We start from the raw sequence: 24,612 nt of genomic DNA on the forward strand, positions 1-24,612 counted from the left end.
AATAGAGAGCCACTTCTTTATACACAGCATTGTGGTTTATATAGTATTATAGTGAAAAGGTCCTGTAGCTTTGGTACATATTTAAGTGCACAAAAGCTGCAAGTTTTTGAATTGTTATATTTATGTACCAGAGTATTTTTTTATATTGTGCCAATTTATTAGTAAGATTCTCTAAAGGTGCCTTCATAAACATACAGATAACAAATTAAATACTTCCACAATTTTACTGCTGAAAAATCACACAGTAACAAGTTCTTACCATCTTGGTGTGTGGGATTGTATGAGAGTATGTGATCTAGTGTATGTATGGTATCAGAACTTATGCATCAATGTCATCATGACAATCAGTGCTTGACTTTAAATGGGGGGGGGGGGGGGGGGGGGCTGGTGTTTTCCTTTCAAGTGCTATCAGCTCATGAAAATTTCAGATTTGTCTGTAGCTTAGCTTCAAATCTCAGTGATTAGATGATAGAATTTTAGTCCTTGTATCTACTTCATCCCACATAGGTGATGGCTTTCCAAAAGGGAAATACAATATAGGGAAAGAATTTTGTTGAGTTGCCCATCTAGGTATTTTACTTAGGTAAATTTTTAGAACAAAGGATAATTGTACTATTTGTTACATTGTAATAATTCATCTTTCTCTGATGGAATTAGTCATTTTCAGTGTAAGCTGGAAGTTAAATCACAATTTGAGGTAGTAGGAGTCAGTCCTTAAATGGGAAGTTTGGGGAACAGCTTCTTGAAAGGCAAATGGATATTGCGTGAACTGACAAATCTTTCTTGATAACTAAATCTGCTTTATAATATATGTCTAACTCACTGTGGTAATTTGACTCGTAGCCTTCACTGCATTCAATATAGAGAAGGTTGTTTTTTCCTTGGATTATATTTTTAGCCTTTATCTTACTTCATCAGCTTCTGCTTCATACAGCTTTTTATGACAAGGAGGTAAAATAAAAGGAAGTTTTAAATTGAAGAAATCCTGTAGGAATAATAGCGTGTCTCCACTCTTTTTGCCAATCTACGAGAATGCCTCAGTCTTGTTTGAAAAGTTCCAAAGTGCATCTTTAGTATAATTTTCAGACCTTAGATTTGGTTTCATATTTTGATAGTTAGGGATGCAGGTCTCTGGTCCATGCAAACTGTTTGTGACCTGCTTCATTCAAACCTTTCCCTAGATGTGACCGTGTTCTAACTACGTGTTCGAACTCTATTCTATCTTACTTGTCTTCACGCGATGTTTGCTTCCATTAAATAAACTTGCTTGTGTAAACCGTGATACTCCATACTAGTAATTAGGTAATACGATTTTGATAATCTGAAATGAGTTACTGGAAAACTTAGATTATTTTATTCTACTTGTTCCACATTGTCTGAATTGCTGACGTCAAATTTTGAAATGCTGGGTTTTGTAGTATTAGTGTCAAAAGACATAATACTTGGCCTCATGCTTTTTTTGGAATCTGTTCTATAGAACATAGTAATTTGGGTTTCTTTTTGGATTCTAGGGCTTCAAAAATATCTACATGAATCTAAACCCTAAAGTGCAGTTAAAGTGAAAACCACATTAGCTACTGCATGCTAAAAATGAAGATCTGGGGTAGGCATGGTGCACATGGGAGAAGTCTAGACTGTAATTTGACAAGAGGACATGTTAAAATACAGATTGTCTAGTCAAAATGAGCCCTTCTAAATATGTTTGAAATTTAGATAACACATTGTAATGATAGCTCATTAAATCCTTACCTAAAACAGCAATCAGTGATCTGTTAATAACATTTGTAGTGTTTCAGTTCTAAGTATACCATAACAGTCCTTCTCAACAGCTCGTTGCCACAGGTTTGCAATATCTATAATATTGTTGTATATCATTCCACAGTGCTCAGTCCTGCTTTCATGTGCATCCATACCCTTCCTTTTGTTTGTTTCCTTACGTTGCAACCTGTGCTGGCTGTTCTGGTACCGGCGTTCTGCTCCTGGAGGTGTACCTTGCTCCCTTTCTCCACTCTGCCTGGAAATAGTATTCCCTGTCTCCAGCAAAAAGTGCAGAGCATGGTGCTAAGTTTGTCAAAATACTAGGTTTTGGATCCTACATGAGATCATAGAATATCCTGAGATGGAAGAGACCCCCAAAGATCATCAAAGTCCAAGTCACGGTCCTACAGATCCTACTGCTGCCTTGTGTTGCAGCCTTCACTATTGGGAAAAGCCTCCAGCATCACATTCTTGTTTGCCAGTATGACCAGGTTAGCATGGAAGGAGGAGATCCAGGAAGGGTAGCCTAGGAAATCCATCAGCCCATTTCAAACACTTTTGATATGTGCATTTTGTTGTGGTCTGTTTTTCTTTTATAATATATATTGAGAAGGATTTTGGTGGTAGTAGTAGTAGTTTTGACTGCTCATGTAGATGGGCTTTGTGTTTTCTTGCTAGACCATCAAGTTGTCTAAATCCAGCATTGGCTGTTGTAAGAATTTGCAGATATTTTCAGATCTAATTTCCTGTTCTCTTTGTTGTAGGTCTCTGCATGGGGTGGTTATGTTTTCATCATCAACCTTATTCCACTGCATGTGTTTGTTCTGTTGCTGATGCAGAGATACAGCAGGAGGGTCTACATTGGTAAGTTCTGTTCATTGCAAATTCATTCTCAAATACTTAAACATGAGATACGAAATTATTGTAGTGATGTGTTTTGTATCAAGTGAGTGTTAAGTAATTGCATATCAGATTTATCTGTCTTAATTTGGTTACTGAGTATAGTCAGTTATTTTCTACAACATGGAAATAAGGAATTGAAACATACTCACACTTCCAAAATTTCATATATGGCAGCTGCTAATTAATTTTCTCCTTTCTAGTGTGTGGGAAAGAAAAATGGGTGGTTTGATGTAAAAGAACCCTGTTAATATCTTTTAAATATGTATTACATGTGTGCCTTTAGTAATGTTTTATATTTTTGGTTTTTCCAGGTATGTAAAACAATTGGTAATTTTAAAAGTTGTACAGCAGATATTATGTAAACATATAGTAAAAGACATAGGAAATTTTAAGCAGCCATGTAAGTTTTAGATCACTGAGACAAGGCGTGCACAGTAAGAGTCTGTCCACTCCGTGGGAATCCTTAAAATTTTACTGGATTAATTGGTCAGCCTTCCTTTCAGTTTCAGGAATGTGTGAATAGGGATCCTAGGAGCCTAACTTTTGAATTTATTTTCTTACATTTAAATACTCTGTAATCTGTTTTTACAGACACTTCACCAATAAAATCAGTAAGCCATGATGTAGTTGTGTGAATGAAATAATTGGTAAGCAGTTCAGGTATTCAGAAATTTATAAGTTAGCTGGAACGTTTTTAATGTGAAGCCTTTGCAATAGGTAGTTGAAGAACATAATGTAAGCTGAAGCATAATCACAAGGCGTTTCTTATTTGTAAATATATTTCCATTACTCATTTCAATACTGTTTTATCTGTGTATTTTTAATTATTTTAATGCTTTTTTTAATGCCTGCTAGAGAAATTACTTCATGTACCTATGTGTGAACCATTATATACCACAATAATTGCTAAATTTACTCAAGTTAAGTTTTGAATTTTTTTTAATCAAAACTATAAATATTGCTTCCATACTTTGTTATTCTGAGAATTGAGAATTGGAAATTCATTAAAATTAAAAAAAAGAGAGAAAGAAAAAGCCCTAACCCATCTTTAATTTTTAATGTTAGTATTACTTAACTTCTTCATTAACAACTACTTCCTCACTTAAGGGGAAAGTAATTTATCTTGTTTTGCTTTTAAAATTGTTTTATTGAATATTTTCATTTTCTGATTTCTATGAATTAGGCAAGAGAAAATTAAATCAGCTACTTATAAAATCCTGAAGCAGTGTGGTAGCCAGAAACAGACTAATTGCTCTTGCTTCTTCATCTTTCAATGAACTTGTCTTTGTACTCATGTGGAGAAAATAGTATTGCATGTTCATAGGAATTAAAGGGTTTGGCAGATGTTTGTTTTGCAAATAGCTACAGTGTTTTGAGATGTTACTGCCCTTGAGCAGTGAGGGATATGTGCTGCCATGGAGTTGTCAGAATGAAAATGTGGTAACTGCTCTGCTGTTTCATTGCCAACTGCTGTCTTAATTTAAGTTTTCATGGGAAGCCCTAGAGAAGTCTGTACCTCTCACATTACTATGTCATTTCTAGGTTTGTTTAACAGGATGTTTTTGTAACACAGGTAAGAATGTTCAAGCACTTCTGAGGGGGACTTCAAGTGTGCTTCACCTCCAAACTATTCAGATAGGGAGAAGAGTTTACAAAAGCTCCTTGCAACAGGGAAAATAAGATATTTGGGGAGTTTCTGTGAGATGCAGTTGCTACTGTGCCTGCAGCAGTCTCGTAATTCTTAAAAAACTACCCATGTGCAGCTAAAACTTTTGAAAAATATTGTCAGCTGACAATAGCTAGTAAAACCTATATTCTTTTTACTATTATGGAGAATTTTGGGTGTTTGAATCTCAAGATCAGTGACTTAAATTTATTTTAAGCTAGCATGAGCCATTTTATAAAGGCTGTGTTAAGTTTGATCCAACGTAACATAAATGTATAGAACAGTATTTGGCAGAAGCAAATTTTTAAAAATAGTAGTGGTTTCCTGGTATATATTTTTTATATGGGTGTTCATATACCAAGGAGAAGGTTAATGGGACGTGATTGATATATCTGGGAGTGTAATTCAGAATCATGTAATGAGTAAAAATTTCCAGAATGTGAAGGTTTTGCCAATTTTAAAATATTTTAGAACTGGAAGGCAGATGACTATCAGCCAGATAGCTTCTGACCCATTTGGCATCAGTAGTGATGATGCTACTTATATTTGAAAGCTCAAGCTGTGCTTTTATTTTTTCATCTTGACAATGGCCAGTGCCTTTCATTCAGATCCTCTAGTTTAATCATTATGAACAAGTGCTTACAATTCCAGTGTATTAGCAGAGAGGGGAATAACCTCTATTCAGATACAGCAACCATTGATATTATTTTCTATTATTGTACTTGTAGTCTCTTTAGTTTCCCATATGATTTTACACTTGGAAGGGTATAGATTTGTCATGATTGCACACTTCAATTTTTTTTTCATACATTTTTTTCAGGTTCAGTATAATTATCAGAATATTTAATAAAACACTTGAGGATCTTCCAGAATTTAAAACAATTAATTTCAATAATTGCTTGTTCTATGTCTTGGGTTTTATCACTCAAATGGTGAACAGGCATATATTTATATCAACTACTTCAGTATTCTAAAATTTCAGATTGAGTGTTTGTTTCTGGTGATTGTAATCCATTAATTGAAATTATGTGGCCATAATTGAAATTATTCTCTTCTCTGGAGAAGCTTTTCAGTAGGTTCTTCCTATGTTTGTGTGGTGTATAGCAAATTAAATTATTTGTAAAATGACTATGTCCACAGTAGGTCAGAATGTTTTTGTTCTGGACTTGGTCAAAGTTAAAACAATAAGAACCGCATGCAGGAATCAAAATGACTTCTTGTTTTTGCAAAGACTATGCAAACTGTAGAATATAAAGGAGCGTGAAAGTTTGTGATGATATATCACCCTGATGTTTCTAAGTTCCTAGGAAAATTGTAGTGTTGTGTAAATTGCCTTTTTTTTAAAATCTTTTTAGTACCAGGCAATATGTAGCTTTTTGAAAGAAGTGGGAGTAAAGGATTGGGGTGGGGGTGGGCAGTGCACATAGCAAGTATAGCAGTTAAAAATGATGATTTACAGTGGTCTAACAAATGTGAAATGTAGTGATTTATGCCAATCATTGAACTTCCACAGGATGGCAGTGTTGTAACAGTTGCTTGGTACAGTAAATGATTTATGTTGTAGTGAATTCTTCAAAAATTGAGCTTCCTTCAGGAAAAATGTATTTCAGGGACTTAAGAGGGCATAGACCAGTAGCTAGGCCAAGCTGTGCAATACAGGTGCTTGAAATAATAAACCGAGTGCCTGGAAATACCATCCCTGTCACTTCTGACTGGTTTGGAACTCAGGCAGTACCCTGGGAGCATAATCCCTCAGTGAGACCACATAGGTGCTGTGGAAATGACACCACTGCTCAATGATGCACCCCCCAGAACTGATCTCGTGGAGATTAGTAAGGGATTATAGGAGAACAGGGATGTCGTCATAAGATCCAGGCTATAGCCTTAGAAATCTGAAATGTGGATTATTGCTGTTTGCCACTGAGGAACTTCATTTTGACTTGAATTTGGCTGGTTACTTCAAATGTAATCAGCCTTATGGCTTTTCAGATTTAGTATTTCTATCTTCCCCTCCCATCTCTTCTTCGCGCTGTAATATTGAGGGCCGAAACCTCTTTCAAAATAATGTATATGAATGTTAATGCATATGCAATAAGAATTCATGTTATTAATACTAATGTTAATATTAATTATGCTCTTGACCTCTGTTTTCTGGGGGGATTATAAATCCCCAGAGTTGATACAGATCTATCAATAGATATGCTTAGTATTAATTGCTTATTCTATGGCTGTTCAGCTTCTTGCATTCCCTCTGCTCTTGTTAAAAAAAGAACAACGCTGCCTGTTTGCATTTTCTAAATAAGTAGTAGACTCTTAAATGTTTTGCTTTTTTGAGGTCTGGTCCCTTCAATTTCTCCTCATGAAGAAAGCTTCCCTTGTCACTTGTTATTTGAGAGCTCTTTACACGTCCATGACTCTCAAAAACAACATGGGAAGAGAAAACTTTTTTCAAGCTGGAGAATCTTAGGTAAATGGCTTATTTTCCTAGGAGGAGAGAAAACAGTGCAATTAGAAAGAACAATAGTCTGCTACAGCCACTAAAATTGGATGCAATAGACAGCTTTATTCTAGTCAAAGAAGAAAAAAAGTAATTAGAATGGCTGAAATATTTAGCATAGTACAGTTCTGTTTTGGTGTCACTGCAGTTCGGGGAGAAGATGGACTTTGCTGTGGAGCCAATGGTTTTTCAAACTTGTATTAATTTTGTTCCCATCTTTTCCTTCCCCTCTCCTCACATATTTCTTTCCTAGCATATAGCACTTTCTACATTGTGGGGTTAATATTATCGATGCAGATACCTTTTGTGGGATTTCAGCCAATTAGAACAAGTGAACACATGGCAGCTGCAGGTAAGAAAATTAAGCTTCTGCATCCAACAGCCTGCTTTAACACAGGAAAACCTCAAACTTGCGGCTTTGTTTCCTTGTGTTAAAAAGAACACAGGCTAACAAAGCAAATTCTTAAAGAAAGAGGTACAATTTAGTGTCTGTAGGGAAGTTTTCTTTCCAGTTGACACATTATCCTCTTTTTGTGTGAGCTAATGGTGGTAAAATGCTTCCATAAGACTGGATCAGTTAGCATTCTGACAGGCACTTACTTTACACATGGATAATCTCTGCTGGTTTGCAATACAATGTTGCCATCAAGCATTGTACAATTGAAACATTCCTTATTGGTAACAGAGCTTTTAGTGAGCAATTTGGTTTTAGAGTTGATAGTCTTCTGTAATTTTTCAAAGCAGATTAAACTACTTAAATTACTAATCAGGAGGGTGGTTTTTAAATAACTGATTTCAGTCTTGTTTGGGTTTTTTTGATTACTTTAAATTGATTTTTCAGTAGTTGTTGGCAGTCAGACATCTTGATTTCTTGAAGCAGTAACCTCTGCTAACACTGAGTTTAATTGCATGCACTGTCTGTGTGATATAGTTCAGTTTGTTACCTTCCCCAGGTTTTTTCTTACTTTCAGTCACTTACCGAAATGTATTTGAGACAGTGATGAGACCATCATTAAAATTTAACACAAAAATACTTTCAAAACGGAGAGTTCTTTCCAACAAACTGAATGAACATAATGGAAAAAGAAAAAAATTACCAAGCCTTATTTGGATTCTGAAGAACTTTACATTTATTTAGTGAATAAAATTTTTGTCTTTCTCTAGGAGTTCAAAACTAGTGGATTTCATTGTGTACCTTGAATTCTTTGTTAATTTGAAGAAAGACCATACACTTGTTTTGTTTTATTTCTCTGCCAGCTAGCATTGAATTTTCACTTTTGAAAGGATTCATCAGTGAATTGATCTGATTATATATCTTGAAATTAATAATAACTGAAATACCATGTCCAAGTTCTGGGTGTAATGTTAAACTCTGAACAGCTTTTTTGAGGGTGTCAGGTGCTTCACCAGTGAATTCTGATGTTTCAACACTAACTTTATATAATTCAGTTGACTTAATACTTGTTGGTTTGGTTTTTTCTTTCATTAAGTCCTCCTGTGTTGTTCAGTAGCTTAGTTTCCATGTATTTCTATATTAGCATTGTGTGTTGCCTCAACTCAATCTCTTAATTTTTCACCACATCTAGCTAGGTATGTTAACCTGTATTTTTGTCATAATCAATGCAATCTGGTTTTCAGGTGATTTTCTCCTTTAGAATATTTTCTCTCATTGGAAGCTTGTGTTTCTGCAAGAAAGTGTCATCCCTGTATTATGTATTAAAGGTTATTTGTCAGAAAGTGATGTTATACTAGTTTCTAGATGTTAGGGTGTACCTTATGTTTAGTTTTCCAATTCAAATATAGGCAAATATGCTGATTGCTTTAACAGCTGTTACTGCTTTTGAGCATTTAAACAAGAACTTTCCTCTTTCCATAGGTGTTTTTGCACTGCTGCAGGCTTATGCGTTTTTGCAGTATCTGAGAGACAGATTAACAAAGCAAGAATTTCAGACATTGTTCTTCTTGGGTGTCTCATTAGCTGCTGGTACTGTATTCCTGAGTGTCATCTATTTGACATACACAGGTAAATAAATGTGAAACTCATCTACCTTTAGAGCATGTAAGCCAGATGATCAACATTTGGTTTCGCCTAAAGCAGTTGTTTTAACGTTTTAGACTATTAAATAGCAGTTTTATTTTTGTTACTTATGATACCATTATTCCAGAAGAATTCTTAGCAGCTCTGTTCAAAGTCTTCTAAAACATGATGGTTTGATTTGCTTTTCCATGCATATGAGCAGGTCCTTAGCAAAGTTTTCAGACTGGCATATCAAAACAAAAATTGGCTTCTAATCTCAGCATGCAGCCAAATACGTATTCTGTTGCAGTTCCTAGGAAGTGTTGATTTCATCTTCTGAACTCACTGATCGGTATCCCTGCTTCATCAGCTGGAGCAGGCCTCGTTCCCTGAGCTTCTGATAGGCTGTGCAAATTGGGCTCCTGATCACCTCACAGCACTCTGATCTCTCTCGATTTTCTTAATAATCCTCCTGCAGAAGAGGGTGCCCACATCTGGACCCTGTATCGCAGGTGCAGCATCTGGAAGAATGGGGTTCAGATTTTGGACTGAAGTCCTGCCTGCCACAGGGGATGTCAGCCACTCTTTTCAATATAGCACAGTTCCTTTTGGCCTCTGGGATATTTTTACTTTCTATGAGCCACCAGCTGGACCCTGATCCACTGTGTACTACCTTGAGCTTGTCAGGACAGCCAGTTTTCAACCAGTCAAATAATGGACCATTTGTCGTGTCCATTCTCCTGCAGCAATAAATGAGAAATGAGGAAAATGGTTCAGAAAAACATTTATCAATATATTTCAGGAGGCTGTGCTCCATGGTCTTTTCAGCAGCTCAGGTTACTGGCCTGCAGCTTCCTGCATATGACTTCCTGCCTTGCCTAGAGGTGCAGCAGTAGCCAATTTCCAGGCATCGGGCACCCTTATCACCCAGGTGACGATGGTGGGTAGCTCTCATGTTGGCCAACTCTTCCAGCACCCTCAGGTGAATGGTGTCTACATCCAGAGAAGATCATAACCAGTAGTTCCCTGTGTGCTGACAGCTCCTTCTCCATGTGCATGCAGTGGATTGGGAGCAAGCTTTTCATCTGAGGACTGAAGGGAAAAATATGTCTTGTACTAGAACATTAACCACAGTATTTAAATGTCTAAATTAGACACTAAACTAAACCCTTCAGTCAGATTATACTAATTTTGAATGTAAGATAGATGGAAGACTTACTGAGTCATGCACAAAAACTTGGGTAATAATAAAAGGATTTAACCTTCTCTTACTTCACCTTGTCTGTATCTGTCTTCAGGAGGAGCTGAAACAGTTGCAAGGAAAGTGGAAATAAAAATTTAAGAATCATCTAGTAACTTCTAGTAATAATTTTTATCTTTCATCTAATAATTATGCTGTTTCTTTTCATCTTATCATATTCAAGTTACCTAAAAGCCTTGTTTTACAAAATAGTATGTAAAGCTTATCAGCATGTCTAATAGCAGCTTTTATATTCCATGCCACATGTAGATTCACCAGGAGAGAAATAAAAGAAAACCATCGTTTCATTTAGTGTTTGTGTTTTGGCTATAGAGTGTTCCCAGTTTCCTGCTCTGACATTTCAGAAAAATGAAATACTTTCTTATCAATTATGTTTTCTTTTTCTCATACTCCTTCACAGAGTATAGTTTGCTATCTGTCATATTCTTTGAGAAATATTTAATATTGCATTGCTTTGACTTTTGGAAGTGTGCGTGTCTTGATACTCAGATTGTACTTAACAAGTACAATGTGATCCTGTAAGTGTGTTTTAAACTAGCTTGCTTCATGGTTGGTAGATTTTATAGCCTGCCTAATGCAGTAGGTATGGTTCAAATATTTTACAAGTTCAATGAAAATTTCTCTGGGTTTGTGTTATAACTTGAGGGAGTAGAAAAATTATTGCATTTAAAAACCTAGGCAGCAAAAAGGTTTTTCTTCCCCCTTCTTTTTTTCAGGTTATATTGCTCCTTGGAGTGGCAGATTTTATTCACTGTGGGACACTGGGTAAGTAAGGATATAAGATTTAGATATCGGTAGCATTTTACTGAAAACTAATAACCACTTACCCTCCTCATCCCCAAATCCATTTAGTATTTCAGTCAAGGAGAATCAGTTATCTGAAGAAAGTATTTGTAGTTGCTGTTTCATGATCTTCACAACCATTTCACTAACTGATCTATGAAATGTCTTGCTTCTTTGCAAGTCTTTGAATATGTAATGATATGTTTTTTTCTGTATGTGTATGTCAGCATAAAATAACTGAAAGCTGTGCCAACACTTGAGTACACATTTAAAAATTACCAAGAGCCTTAGACTACTGTCATTGTGCAACATCGCACAAAATTATGAAATGTTGCACATATGATCTTGCATGTTGCCTCTATATTACATTCAAACATCTGTTTTGTGTATATGATGTCTACTCTGAAAATTCTGTTTTATTAATGTGTGTTTTCACAGGTAAAAATCTTGTTAATCTTTTGTTTTAGTTAACCTTTAAAAATACAATGTTGGATTCTTTAGTCAGCCTAGAGAATAGGAATAAAATGGGAAGTATTTTTCTCAGATAAATATTTTAAGATGAAATTCAGTTGGTAGATTTTTTTTTTTTTTTTTTTTTTTTTTTTTTTTTTAAGATTAAGAGCAAGGATAGAAGAACTTCAAACTTTGTGCAATTCAGGCTTTTTCAGGCTCCAAAACCCAGCTCATAGAGGATTCTGGCCCAGCTCTATAATAAATGTAGTAGAACAGATGTCAGTAAAGAAGCCCCAGGTTTACTTGAGGAATATATAGATGTTGTTCTTTGCCTGTCCATATATACATATACACACACACACACACACACGTATATACAAAGCTAAACTTTTGAGGGCTTGTCTACATTAGAAAAACATATTGTGTTAAAACGCACAATTACAGTTTTCAATGAGAACTAGATCTCAGTGGAGAAAAGGACATATGTTTGATACCTCACCATTCAATCATGGTAGCACCCTAGAATAGGTCCATATGTATTCTTGCCCGTAATAGAGAGCACAGTTTTGTCCTTGCCTGCACTGAGTGTTTGACATGTTGTTTAGATTACATGTGTTTCCAAGTGTAGACAAGGCCTGATTTTTTTTCAGCATCTGAAAGAATGTGGGTGCATCAGTAACTGATCTGGTATTTAATACTGTAACTTTCTTTACTAATTAAATGAAGGTATTCTGTGTAGAGTTTTTGAAATACATGTTGAAAATTTAGGACATTTACTGACATTGATGATTCTCTTCAAAAAGGTAGTAAAGGTGCTTCCATAGCTGCGTATTTTCATTTTGGTGACTTTGGCTTCATATTTAGCCATAAACAAATAAAACATCTGTAGTTTTCCTTGTCTTAATTAGTATGGAAATAATCCTGTATATTGTTGTTTTAAATAACTATACACCAAATGCTTTGTAGATACAGTAAGGCTTGGGGACTTTTTTGGTGTAACAGTTTCATCAGATTTTTTCTGGTTAGGGCACTTGCCATTTAAAATTGAAATGCTTCCTTTGAAATGAATTTCAGAATTCCTAATGTTTACAAGTTTTAATAATTTTACCTTTTCAAAATAATTTGAACTGAATTTTTTTTAAAAAAGGTATGCGAAAATTCACATCCCGATCATTGCCTCTGTGTCTGAGCATCAGCCTACAACATGGGTTTCCTTCTTTTTTGATCTGCATATTCTCGTGTGTACTTTCCCAGCAGGGCTGTGGTTCTGTATCAAAAACATCAATGATGAAAGAGTCTTTGGTAAGAGAAAATATTTTAAAATAATTTTGAAAAATTTTGCCTTCAACTTTATTCTACTTTGGTTTTCTTTGCTCAAAGCTGATACGTGGCATGTTCTAAAAAATGGTTTTAAAGTGATGTGTTTGAAGATGGTTATTAAGAGTTGCCTGCACTCAGCAGTATTTCAAAGAGTTTATAAAAATGCAGAGGTTGGGGAAATGGTGATGGAGTGTAGTCCCAGGAGGTGGGATCCAGTCCTTTGCTGTGTTCAGTTCTGCAGCTGGAGTTTCATGTTCTGACAGGGTACAGTTCCACTACAGGTCAGCCAGGAGAACAGCTCAGTGCAAAGGCAAGGTCCCACTCTAGGCGTCTGGCACTCATCCCATCACAGATAATTCAAAATGCCTTTGCTTTCCAGGTTTTCTGCTATTTTAGTGAACAGAATCACTTGCTTTGGAACAAGTGCTAGATAAGGCACCAGCCAAAATGGAAGTGTGGAGTCTCCCTATGTCAGTGACAACAACTTTTTTTTTGTGCAAAGCTGTACTGTGAAAACCATCTTCTGAGTTTGAATGAGGCTTGTAAGGAGTTGTAACCCATATGGAGGAGTGAAGATCACTCAGGTCTTAAACTTTTACAGAGACAGAAGGCTCCAGGCTAGTATAGCTGCCTCTTAGGCTACCTAAGAGGTGTGTGGGCAGTAGGAATGTTTACTCTGAGGTACTCTGTGCTGTGTGCCTTACAATAAATGTTTGTCAAGATCAGTGGTGGGTAGCTTGATTTCAGCCTCCTACTACTGCTGCACCTTCCATTTAACACAGCATAAAGAGACCTATGAGCGAGGATGGATACTGCCTCACCACAACATAGAAAATATTTGCATGATGTAATCTGATAAATCAGTGTCCTTTGACAATTTCTGTAGCAAATCTTTCACAAGAGGCTATTGTTAAAATGTAGCAGACAAGGAATCCACCACAAGGAAACAGCTATTAGATGTTCCCAGTCAGTGTATACAGGATCGTTTGGGGTTTTCTTTTCTTTCCACGGAATGTGTTTAATGTTCCATAGTATTCTGAAAATCTTGGTTTGTGTTTTGTGGAAGACAGTAATACTGTTCAGGAAAACTTCCTCCAGAATAGGGCTCACAATAGCATGTTATTCATCTGTATAGAATTATAATGTAGACAAGCCCCCAATTTGTCCACAGACACCTCTAACTTAAATCAAAATTTAATATTTCCATGAAATTGTAACACTTCTTTTGCTTTTCCAGTTCTAATAACTCGTTTAGTCTAGAACGGTTTGGCTTTTTTAATCAAATGAAGTTACCTATTATTCCAATAGTATTTTTGGTGTGTAATATTAAATATCACTAATAATGTATCTTCTGACACGTTGTTAATGAATATTGAAAATGGGGTTGTGTTGTTGTTAAAAGTTGTCAAAATGAATCAGGAAGGGTTTTGGGCTTCAAAGGGATAAACTTTCATTCAGCCATATGTCTGTAAATTAAAAAGCAATGAAATGCAAGACACACACTCAAGTCTTTATACACACAGATGCTCAACCCACTTCCAGAAGTAGTTTTATGGAGAGCATGTACGTGTGCAGTCAGAGTGAGTATTACTTTCTCGGTGTCACCATGAGATGTGTTTCCTTGCAGTTGCTCTGTATGCAATCAGCGCCGTTTACTTTGCTGGAGTGATGGTTCGCCTGATGCTCACTTTGACTCCAGTGGTCTGTATGCTGTCAGCAATTGCTTTCTCCAATGTCTTTGAGCGTTACTTGGGTGATGATATGAAGAGGGAAAATCCACCAATAGAGGACAGCAGTGATGAGGATGATAAAAGGAACCCTGGCAACCTGTATGATAAGGTGAGGGGAGGAAGCGAGAGTTAGAAAACTTGGGTTCCATTGTCAAGGATGATAGAAGTTGCCATAACAGATACATCTGTGTTTGTTTAGGCAGGCAAAGTGAGGAAACATGTATCTGAGCAGGAAAAAACAGAAGAAGGGCTGGGTCCCAATATCAAAAACATTGTGACTATGCTGATGCTGATGTTGTTGATGATGTTTGCTGTTCACTGTACGTGGGTAACCAGCAATGCATACTCCAGCCCCAGTGTGGTTCTCGCCTCCTATAATCATGATGGGTAAGTAAGGTCTACAGTCTGAAGTGATTAAAGGGCAAAAGCCTTTTTACTGTCATTGTATTAGCAATTTGCTTTGCCTTCTTTAAATCACTCCTTATTATATAAAGGAATTGTGACCTGAATAAAAAATCATTCATACTCTAATTTTCAAAAAGATACATTTTCTGAAATATTTAATGAAGTATATAAAAATAATCCTACCCAAAGCCAATTAAGATGATGGTTAAAAAAAAGCTTTGGAGTCAACTGGGAAAACTTGTTTAAGAATATATATTTGACTGGAAATGCATTTATCACATCTTCAGAAGCAGTCGTGTCTTCAAAAGCAGTTCAGCGTGTGGACATTCAGCTGTCGGAGGGTTCAAACTTACGACTGCTGGTGACAAAATCCCTCAAAGGGAGCTGAACTCATAAGAAAACCCTTATTTGTGAACCCAGGCTGCAGTGGGTTATTATGGTGCAGTTAATTTGTTGGTAGTATTTGTACTGATGCAAATAAAATTAACTGTTTTCCAGCACTCGGAATATCCTGGATGACTTCAGAGAAGCCTATTACTGGCTCAGACAGAACACAGACGAGCACGCCAGAGTGATGTCCTGGTGGGATTATGGTTATCAGATAGCAGGAATGGCCAACCGGACAACCCTGGTTGATAACAACACTTGGAACAACAGCCACATTGCCTTGGTAAGGGTGGCTGTTTTCTATGGAGCAGAAACACAAAAATGTTTACATTGCAGTCCAGCATGAAATTGCAGATGTCTCTTAGACAGGGTGATCGATGTTAAGGAGAAATTGCGTAGAGTGAGAAACAAAAACATGGAAGGAACATACTTTTTTTGTTATAATTCAAGTATGGGGGTCGATTTTGCTTCGCAGTTTTCATTTTGTTTACTTGGGGCTTCCAAAACTTCACTTCCACTTCAGTTTCTCTTCTTTTCTTTGGGGGAGGATAGACAAAACCTAAGACTTACTGTTCCCCTTGGGATTAGTGCTGTAACAGCTAGTACCACTGCTTTACTGGCCTATCAAAATAAGGATCCTTGCAGTTCAGCAGTGTCACTGCTGAGTGGATTTTTGAATAGCATGTGAAAACTGACCATGTGAATTGACAAATTTTCAGACATCTGGGAAATCACAGTGATTATTTATGACTAGCTGTGGAAGTGTAGCAGACAATGCAATTCTGTCATCTCGAATTTGCAGTTAGACAAGACATTAAATTTCTTTCACTTCTGAAGAGTAAGTTTAAGCTTTATACATGTGCTTAAGGCAAGGTGTTAGCATTGCCTGTGGTTACAGCGTACCACCTTGGGCAACTTGTGTTTATCATCAATCACATTTCTTCCCAGAGTGTTTTGCTACAAGGGCAGAATGGGGGAAGGGCTCAAGAAATTAGGATAGTTTCTTGTGTTCTTTCTGTCTTGTGTCAGTAGTGAGTACAGCTGCTGTACTAGATCAACCAAAAAGCTGTGTACAAAGCCAACAAATTAACAAAGCTGTGCTTTGAGCAGAGTCCCAAAACAATGTGTATTGGGGGAAGAGGGGCTCACATGTCTGCACTTTTTACAGAGGAAGGAAACTCACATTCGGCTGAAAGTAAGCTTGGGAAATTGTACTGATGGTAATCTAATGGCAGTCAACAAGCATTGCCATGTACTCTGAGGCACTTCTGATTTGGTTGTTGACCAACAGCATTTGTGTGTTGTAATGGACACTCAGCTCTGATAGCTCTGTGTGCATCCCTCTGCTGCAAGACGTAGAAGTGCAGATGCTGCATCCAAACTCACAGCTTCTTGCAGGACAAGGTGCATCATGTGAATAGAGACTCTGGAAGTCATCTGTGTTGCATAAGCACAGTAACCACACACATTGCAGCAACGGGCAATGATGGTTTTCAATAAAGAATTCTCCCGAGTACGACTGCTGCATTGTCAAGTTCCGTTTTGGAATGAAGACTCCGTAAAGGGGGACCCAAGCAATAAATGCGTGTTGTGGCCAGTACCTGCACTGGTGCTTTAAACGAGGTGTGCCCTGGATATGTGTCCAGATGATTTCCTCCTGCACAGAGATGGAAATCTGGCAAATAACCTCATATTATTTGGGATAATGTCCAAGAAGCTGAGGTTCTTGGTCTTTTTGACAGCTTGCTCTGCCTAAGCTTAGTGTTCTGTAATTACATTCTTAGCTGAATGTTACCAATTCAGATGCAATATTATGTATATTGTAGTTACTGCCTTAGACTACAGCAATATGTTTCTATGCCTGAAGTACAAGAGCTTCAAGAGCAAACAAAACTAGCTGAACTGAATGCCAGTTGATGACTGAATTCTTTAAGTGTTTGAAGTGACTAGGGTAGAAGAGGTGCTGGATACAGCTCTAAAAAGCTTTATTCTGACATTTTCTCTGTGTTGGTTTACCTTGAATTCAGTGTTGAGGGTGCCTGTGTGCTACTTAGTGCAATGCACAATGGCTGCTTCATTAATGAAGGACAGAGCTCAAGAAAAAAAAAATCACCTTTCAAATAATTTGTACACTTTAGGCTGTGTCTAAAGCTTTGAAAGTAATTTGTAATTAGGTATTTTCTGCAACACTTAAGTTTTTGGTAATACAGTTATGACTTGAAAAATATGCAGGTGCTACAAAAGGAAAACTCTAGTTGCTACATTTCGTACTCAAAACACTCCTTTCAACAGGCAGCACTCCTCTTACAGAGGAGAAAATATTTCAGTTTAGGTTGAGGTTTTGAGTTTCTAAATATTCACAATGGGTTTTCTTTATCTAGAATGAAAGTGTTGGCTTTGGTTGGTAAAGTAGGTATTAGAGAATCACAGAACCACAGGCTGGAAGAGAACACAGTGAGTCACCTGGTCCAACCTCCCTACTCAAACAGGGCTATCCTAGAGCTCATGTCATAGGATTACAGGGCTTTGGTCTGGTTGTATTGATCTGTGGAGCTGTTCAATAGGCAGCTATGCAGATATTTAAGATATTTTTGCAATGACACAGGTGGGAAAGGCAATGTCATCTAATGAGTCGGCAGCATACGAGATCATGAGAAGCCTGGATGTGGATTATGTTTTGATTATTTTTGGTGGTGTGATTGGCTACTCTGGTGATGATATTAATAAGTTCTTGTGGATGGTGAGAATAGCAGAGGGGGAACATCCCAAAGATATACGGGTAAGTGGAGCCCCTACTTTATAATTTTTTTTTAAAACCCTTTTATTTATGTTATCACTTGTCTGGTAGTGGTCACTACAGTGGAGGGAAATCTCTACTGCTTATTGCTGTTTTATTTGAAAAATGTGCTGGGGTTGTTTTTCTAGAACAGTAGGAGTGCTGTGGCCTGTAGCCCAGTCTCTTTGAATGTTTTTGATTCTGAAAGGTCAGTAACCTCAAGCTTCTCATGTGTTTGCATGATACCAAAAGTATAGGATTTTTTTAATAATTCTTATGTGCGTGTCTCTCTGTGCATCATCACATGCTTGAAAAAGTAGAAGTGTTCAGACTGTTTAAATAGTCAGCATTACAAATTTCTTCAAACTGTGTAATAGTAGGAGACAAGTGAAAGTGTTAATATTGACTCATGTAGAGTTGAAGATGTTCAAACACCTCTGAGATTGCAGAACTCTGTAGTAATATTTTCTTAAGCCTAACAAAAACTCCTAGATATTGAGCACAGGCTTAAAGGAGTAGCCTGTGTGCATACTTTCATGTTGTGCTTGAGATGAAAATGGCAAAATTTTTTTGTTTAAACACAGAGAACATACGAAGTTTATAGTGACCCTGCAGATCTCGTATATTAACAATATAGTGCTTGTCACCCTTCTGAAGAATAGATGCCCAACTAACTTTTACAGTTCGGGATGACTTTTCCAGAACCACTTACAGTGACGTGACAAAATTTGTAGCAGCACAATAGTACAGATTTAGGAAAATTGATCCATTGGGGTCTGGGTTAGAAGCAGGTAGTTTGCAACTATTTCACCTTTAATGAGCACCATCTTTTTCATTTTAAGCTTTCCTTAAATCAGCTTTTAAACTGTGAAAGCCAGTTGTGATTCTTAGGAGTCTTTTTGAGGAGAAAGGAATGACAAATTCCATTAAGTAAGATTTTAGTTTGCATTGACTCTTTGTATCTTCTTTTCTTTTAAAGGAAAGTGATTACTTTACCCCTCAGGGAGAATTCCGGGTAGACAAGGCAGGTTCTCCAACTTTGCTGAACTGCCTCATGTATAAAATGTCCTATTACAGATTTGGAGAGATGCAGGTTAGTGCTACAACTTCTTCTGAATCTTAACTGAAATGTGAGAAAACGTTATTTTGATGTATTTTCTATCTTTTAGATTAAGCATTGCATGTAGTAGCAGAATCTGCAGTAAGAATGAGCTTTACAAATTAAAACACATCCAGTCATGGTCTGCTGTTTATAACCTTTAGCATAAAGCATTTCTGCTGTTAACCTACACTTGTACTTCATTTTTTGGTGTCCTTCACATTGCCCCGATGAGTATCTTTATTGCACTGTGCTGTGTGCTCACTAAAGCATTAACTGTGACATTGTGGAGAGCTTTAGATTTGTTTGTTGTAATAGCAACACACAAGTGGAACTATTGACTGTTGAATGTCTGTCAGAAACTACATGATTTCCATCCAAGTCACGTCAGTGTATAAAACAACACTGCATTGTATAGTAAGGGCAGCAGTTGTCACTCTCCTTTGGGAGCATCAAGCACATGGATGGAGCTAAACCTGTTTGGTTTTTTCCTTTCCTTTTCTTCCTTTGTTGCCCCCACTAGGGGCCCATCCTTCTGATGTATTAGCACAAGAATCCTTTTTTCAGTGGATCTTACTTGTAACACAGCAGGGCCAAATTTAACTGATAATTGTGAACTACTTCTGGATTGTATGAAAAACCATGGAAGTGCAAATTATTGCAGTATAGACAAGAGCACAAGGGAGCAGCTCTGCTGAAAAGCCACTGCAGGCTGCTGCACCTCAGACTGTTCTTTGAGTTGTTTCTGAATGCAGACAAGGTAGCTCTGCTGAGACATTAAGTACTGTCTCCTGTGACACCTGTCGGAGTAAAAATGAATTTGTCCCTTAGGATCTCAGAGTTTTTTCTGTGTAGTAGTAACCAATGCAAGAGAAATGTTGCCCTTTGACTTTGGCTCTACTGCCTTGTAGCATGAAGTTCCACAGTTTGCAGTGATTGGTGTTCTGGATTTTGTCTCAAACTAACATGCAACTTTAACTTTTATAGCTGGATTTTCGGACACCACCAGGATTTGACCGTACACGCAATGCGGAGATAGGCAACAAAGACATTAAATTTAAACATCTGGAGGAAGCCTTTACCTCAGAGCACTGGCTTGTTAGAATATACAAGGTCAAACAACTAGACAACAGAGAGACATTGGATCATAAACCTAGAGTAACCAACATTGTACCGAAACAGAAGTATTTGTCAAAGAAGGTGGGTTCCCAGTGAAGTAACTGAAAGGTGTCAGGAGTTCATTTTTAACAGTGAATCACATAGCTGGTGAATTATATATTTCCACTAGCCAGAATGTTATGGATACTGTTCATGTTAGTGTCCAATATCAGACCTGCCTGCTGGTAATAATTGTTAATTTACTGTCTGCTTAACTTTAAAGCATGTGAAGACACAAGGCTAGATTTTTTTTAGGCAGAATCTTAACTGGACATAGAGTGTGTCACTGGCTGTTACAACTCTTAAGTCTTCATGTAACTGGAAGTATATTATCTAAAGTACATCAATTCATGTTTCAGTAACTATGGCTCACTAAGTAAATGTGGAAGTTGCTTTCTGACTTTGTTTGAAAGTAGTGATGCCTAGAAGTTTAAAAATGGCAATTTTGTATGAAATAAATTAAATATGAAACTTTTGTTGATGGAACTTTAGTGTCTGTCTGCTTACTGCCTGAAGTCATCTTCACGGTTTTAAAAGTGTTTGTTGTGCTGCCCTCCTTCAGCCTATTAAGAAAGGTGTGTTCCCAGGGGAGCTGGGGAGACTCTTAGCAGCCCTCTCTTTCACATCTGTTTTCTATATCAAATAGATGTTGCAAAAGAACTCCAGAATCCTGTCTAACAAACTAAATTAGAATAGGCAGTAGACTTACACTGTGTCATGGAAATACATGTATAGAACATTCTCTGCAAGTAGAGAATGCTAAATGTAAAGATGTTTATTTCTGTGATTTGATGGAAGTACGTAAAATAATGCATTTGGGGGTTGCCACTGAAGCTAGATATATCGTGAAAGGAAATGATAAGCTTTGTTGTGCCTATCATACACTTAACACTGCAACTTTTTATCTTAAGTGACAAGCAAGGCTGTATTTATCCATGATAGATGCACTGAGCCCACTCTAAGCCTTGGAAGTGTATATTCTCTGTTTAAAGACCATAAAAGTTGATGCAGTTTCTGACCCCCCACCAACTGTTGCAGTACAAACAGGCTCTACTTCCCATTAAGAAATCAGAGAACCAGTGGAGAGCATGGGGCAAATGTCCAAGCTAGGATTTCTTAAATACATTCCAAGGGCTCCTTAGTAGCCACAGTTTTTCAGCAGTTGCTTCCTTACTATAAATTCAGTCCATCTGCTATCATGTTAGGAATGACATTGCTCAAGCTCAGAGATACAATGTGTCTCAGTATTACATATTAGTTTGTATCTTTCTCAGTGTTGTTGGTATTATGTTGATTAAATACAATTTTTAAAAATAAGAATAGAGCCTGCTGCTAAGCACAGCAAAGTGCAGCAAGGGTAGGAGCTGCCTCCTGGCAGTTGTGTTGAATGTATGCTAATTTGAAGTTAATTTTACCTATGACCAACATTAAAGTTCTCCCCCCATTACTACCTTAAAAAAAATCTAAAACATGCTGATAAAGGAATGTGCAGGAAGTGCTAACTAAGCAGCCTACAGACCAACAGCAGAGTTTAGAAGACTAAAATGGGATTATTCAGGTTTTTTTCTTTTGAAAAATGCTGCTTTGAGCAAATACTTCTACCTAACTTTTAAGAGAATCAAATAGTGCAAAAGATGCAAGAAGGTATTTCCAAACAAAACTAACACAACAGTTGTGCTCTTTGGGCATATTAGAGTTTTATCATGTTGGTTAATTATTAATTCTGCTTCAGCAAGTGCTTTGAAAAGAATTCTCCAGCTCTGGTAGACAAGGCTTACAAAAGCACATTTTGTGCAAAAGAAAGTGCTGGGCAGGAATTAACAATCCCAATATAAAAAACAATAACTGGATAATGCCTAGTTGAGGGTTTAGCATCTAAGCTCTTTAAAATCAGTCTAAAGCTCAGGCATTGAAATGCACATCATTAAACCGCGGTCAAGACTAAATCATTAACTAATACCTGTTATTCTGTTTTTCTTTTTAGACCTCCAAAAGGAAGCGTGGCTACATTAAGAATAAACTAATTTTAAAGAAAGGCAAGAGACCCAACAGGAAGACAGTTTAAACACACTGTTCTGATTGCTAATACGAAGCAGTTGTCCTTGAGATAACCAGTCTTTGCCTTTAGCTCAAATCATGTTTCACAGCAACATGAGGGTACAGAACCATCATTGGTCCAGATTATTGTACAAAATTTTCAGGCAATGTCTGATTAAAAATATTGGCTTATTGAGAACAGCTGTTTTAGATTTGTAATGTGAAGCAAGACAGAGCTGCTATCCAAGTCTAGCAGCATTTTTTTTATTGGTACATATTATCCTTCAAATCTGTTGAGAATTTGGACTGACTTTACCAAAGAACCCTGTAATTTGGTCCTTGGCACATGCATACTTGTCAATCTGTTTTGGAGAACACTGTTCAGCTGAATAGCAGCAGTATGAAAACTGGAATGGTGACATCTGAAAATGACACTTTTTCAACGAGAAAGAGGTGGCAGAGCTCTCTTAAATTCAACTTTCAAAACAACTTACTCCCATGATTATTTTTCAATGGTTTCTTTCAATGTCCTTTTACTTCTGCTGCAGGCTGGTTTTGAGCTGGAGTGTAAGAAGCAAAGCTGCAGTTTTCACAAGAGGTGACAGGACAGATTAATTGGACAAGCTGCTTTTGTTCTACATGGGATTGCAGTATTGCTGCCTTACACTGTCATTTCACAAGGTAGACAAGGCAAATCTTGCACACCGTAGATACAAGGGCTAAATTTGTAACCTCCTGAAAGATCTGAAACGACAGTAATGAATGCTATAACATACAACTGAGCACCATGGTGCTTCAGAACAGAAATTAAACTATTTTAGGTGAATGTTTACATTGGTAAAACAAGTATAGCCTGGTTATTGGGGAAAAGAAGGTTGACAGGTATACAAAACCCCTTTTCTGTGGCTATCAGAGGTAGAAGATTTGCAAACCTCTTCACCCCTCACTGCCTTTCTGGCAAGGGTGGAAGTTTTTGTGGAAATCTGTTTCTCTGCATTTTTATTTAGAGTGCTTAAATCAATTGAAGAAATTCCTGCTCTAGTGCTATTTGCTTTGTCTGTCTTTTATACTGGTTTTGGTTTGGTTTTTTTTAAGTGGTGAAAACTGTCAGATTAAATGCACTAAAATATAAATGGAGACTGAACGTGTTCACTTTCCAGCTATAAGGAAACTTTATACAAACTTGAAATTTTTCTTTAATTACAATGGAAGGGTTTTTTTGCAGTTTGTTTTCCTGCCACAGGTTGTAACTTTTTATAGTAACAAAACTTGCATCAATAACTTGATGTAAATGCAGAATAGTATGTACCTTTCATGAAGAAAATGTAAATTTACAGTGTTCTGTGAGAATGTTACTGCTGACTTCTTTCCCAAGGTGTAGAATATTTTTTTGATTTATGAACTCATTTTTGACTCCAGTGGTTTATACAGACCAATACTACAGCTGCAGCATTTTCACAAAGGTAATTAAATCTGGATTTCTGGCCCCTGTCGTTTGGAGATTTCATTTTATTTTGTTGCTTTAAAGCTCAATGCAGACCAGTTGTCAACTGTAGGGGAAAATAAAGTTAATTCAAGTTTTGTGTTAAGGCTGTTGTGTCAGTTTTCTTGTGATTAACTTGATCACTTCTTGCTTGTAACCCTAGTCATAAATTAAGACATAGAATTCTGTAATGCAAATCTCCTGACTTCACCAAGCTGCTCTAATGAAGCCACACAGCTTAAACTAAGCCAACTCTAGGGCCTCTGCTGTGATTAAATGAAGGTGGCTGTCATATTTCCAGGGAAGAGCAACCTTCCTTCCCAACCACACATGTTGCAGCAACTCCTTCCAGCATCTGGAGCTCCTCAAGCTGCTACAGCTGCTCACCCACCAGCAGAAGGGCTGATTGATTATATGATGTATGATTTCTAGCGTCTTGCTGCTTCCAAGCCAATCTGCATCCTGACCACTGGTAGGAAATAAGGGATCTAACGCTTGGAAGAACACCTGAAAGGCAGCAGGACAGATGCTGCCAGTCAGACTGTGGCGTGGCAGTACCTCAGTCTTGTTTTCAAAAAGGAAATACAAGACTGCCTTCCCCTCTGTAGGTACCTTTGCAGTTGGACAGACTGTTTTCAGCCTTAGGTGACAGCGTTCTCTTTAACAGCAGAAATAACTGAATCTGAGGCATGTGAAATAAAAATAAGCCAACTGCAGGCATCCCAGCCACCCTGCACCTAAAGCTGCCTACTACTTACCCGAGCTTTATTTTTTTCTTAAATCTAACATGACTTCAAGGATTCTGCCAGTTAAAATGAAAAAAAAGTTGGAGTCACTGAGGCATCTACTTAGAAAAAGCAACATTACAAAGAAGAACCG

The 24,612-nt window shown here is 37.2% G+C and overlaps 1 protein-coding gene across 1 annotated transcript in view; it reads left to right on the forward strand.

Annotated features, from left to right (window-relative positions):
- The window catches only part of STT3B (STT3 oligosaccharyltransferase complex catalytic subunit B), a 51,268-nt gene extending 27,429 nt beyond the window's left edge, over positions 1-23,839 (forward strand). Inside the window, exons 5-16 of the mRNA XM_082296536.1 lie at positions 2,523-2,622; positions 7,078-7,176; positions 8,701-8,847; positions 10,819-10,867; positions 12,486-12,640; positions 14,286-14,497; positions 14,588-14,775; positions 15,292-15,463; positions 17,786-17,959; positions 18,936-19,049; positions 20,043-20,255; positions 22,198-23,839. Coding sequence (XP_082152662.1) covers positions 2,523-2,622; positions 7,078-7,176; positions 8,701-8,847; positions 10,819-10,867; positions 12,486-12,640; positions 14,286-14,497; positions 14,588-14,775; positions 15,292-15,463; positions 17,786-17,959; positions 18,936-19,049; positions 20,043-20,255; positions 22,198-22,278 — 1,704 coding nt within the window. The 3' untranslated portion in view covers positions 22,279-23,839. The remainder of the gene's footprint in view (positions 1-2,522; positions 2,623-7,077; positions 7,177-8,700; positions 8,848-10,818; positions 10,868-12,485; positions 12,641-14,285; positions 14,498-14,587; positions 14,776-15,291; positions 15,464-17,785; positions 17,960-18,935; positions 19,050-20,042; positions 20,256-22,197) is intronic.
- Positions 23,840-24,612: the final 773 nt, after the last annotated feature.

The sequence above is a fragment of the Coloeus monedula genome (genome assembly GCF_965178545.1).
Source record: "Coloeus monedula genome assembly, chromosome: 1".
Taxonomy (NCBI): Eukaryota; Metazoa; Chordata; class Aves; order Passeriformes; family Corvidae; genus Coloeus; species Coloeus monedula.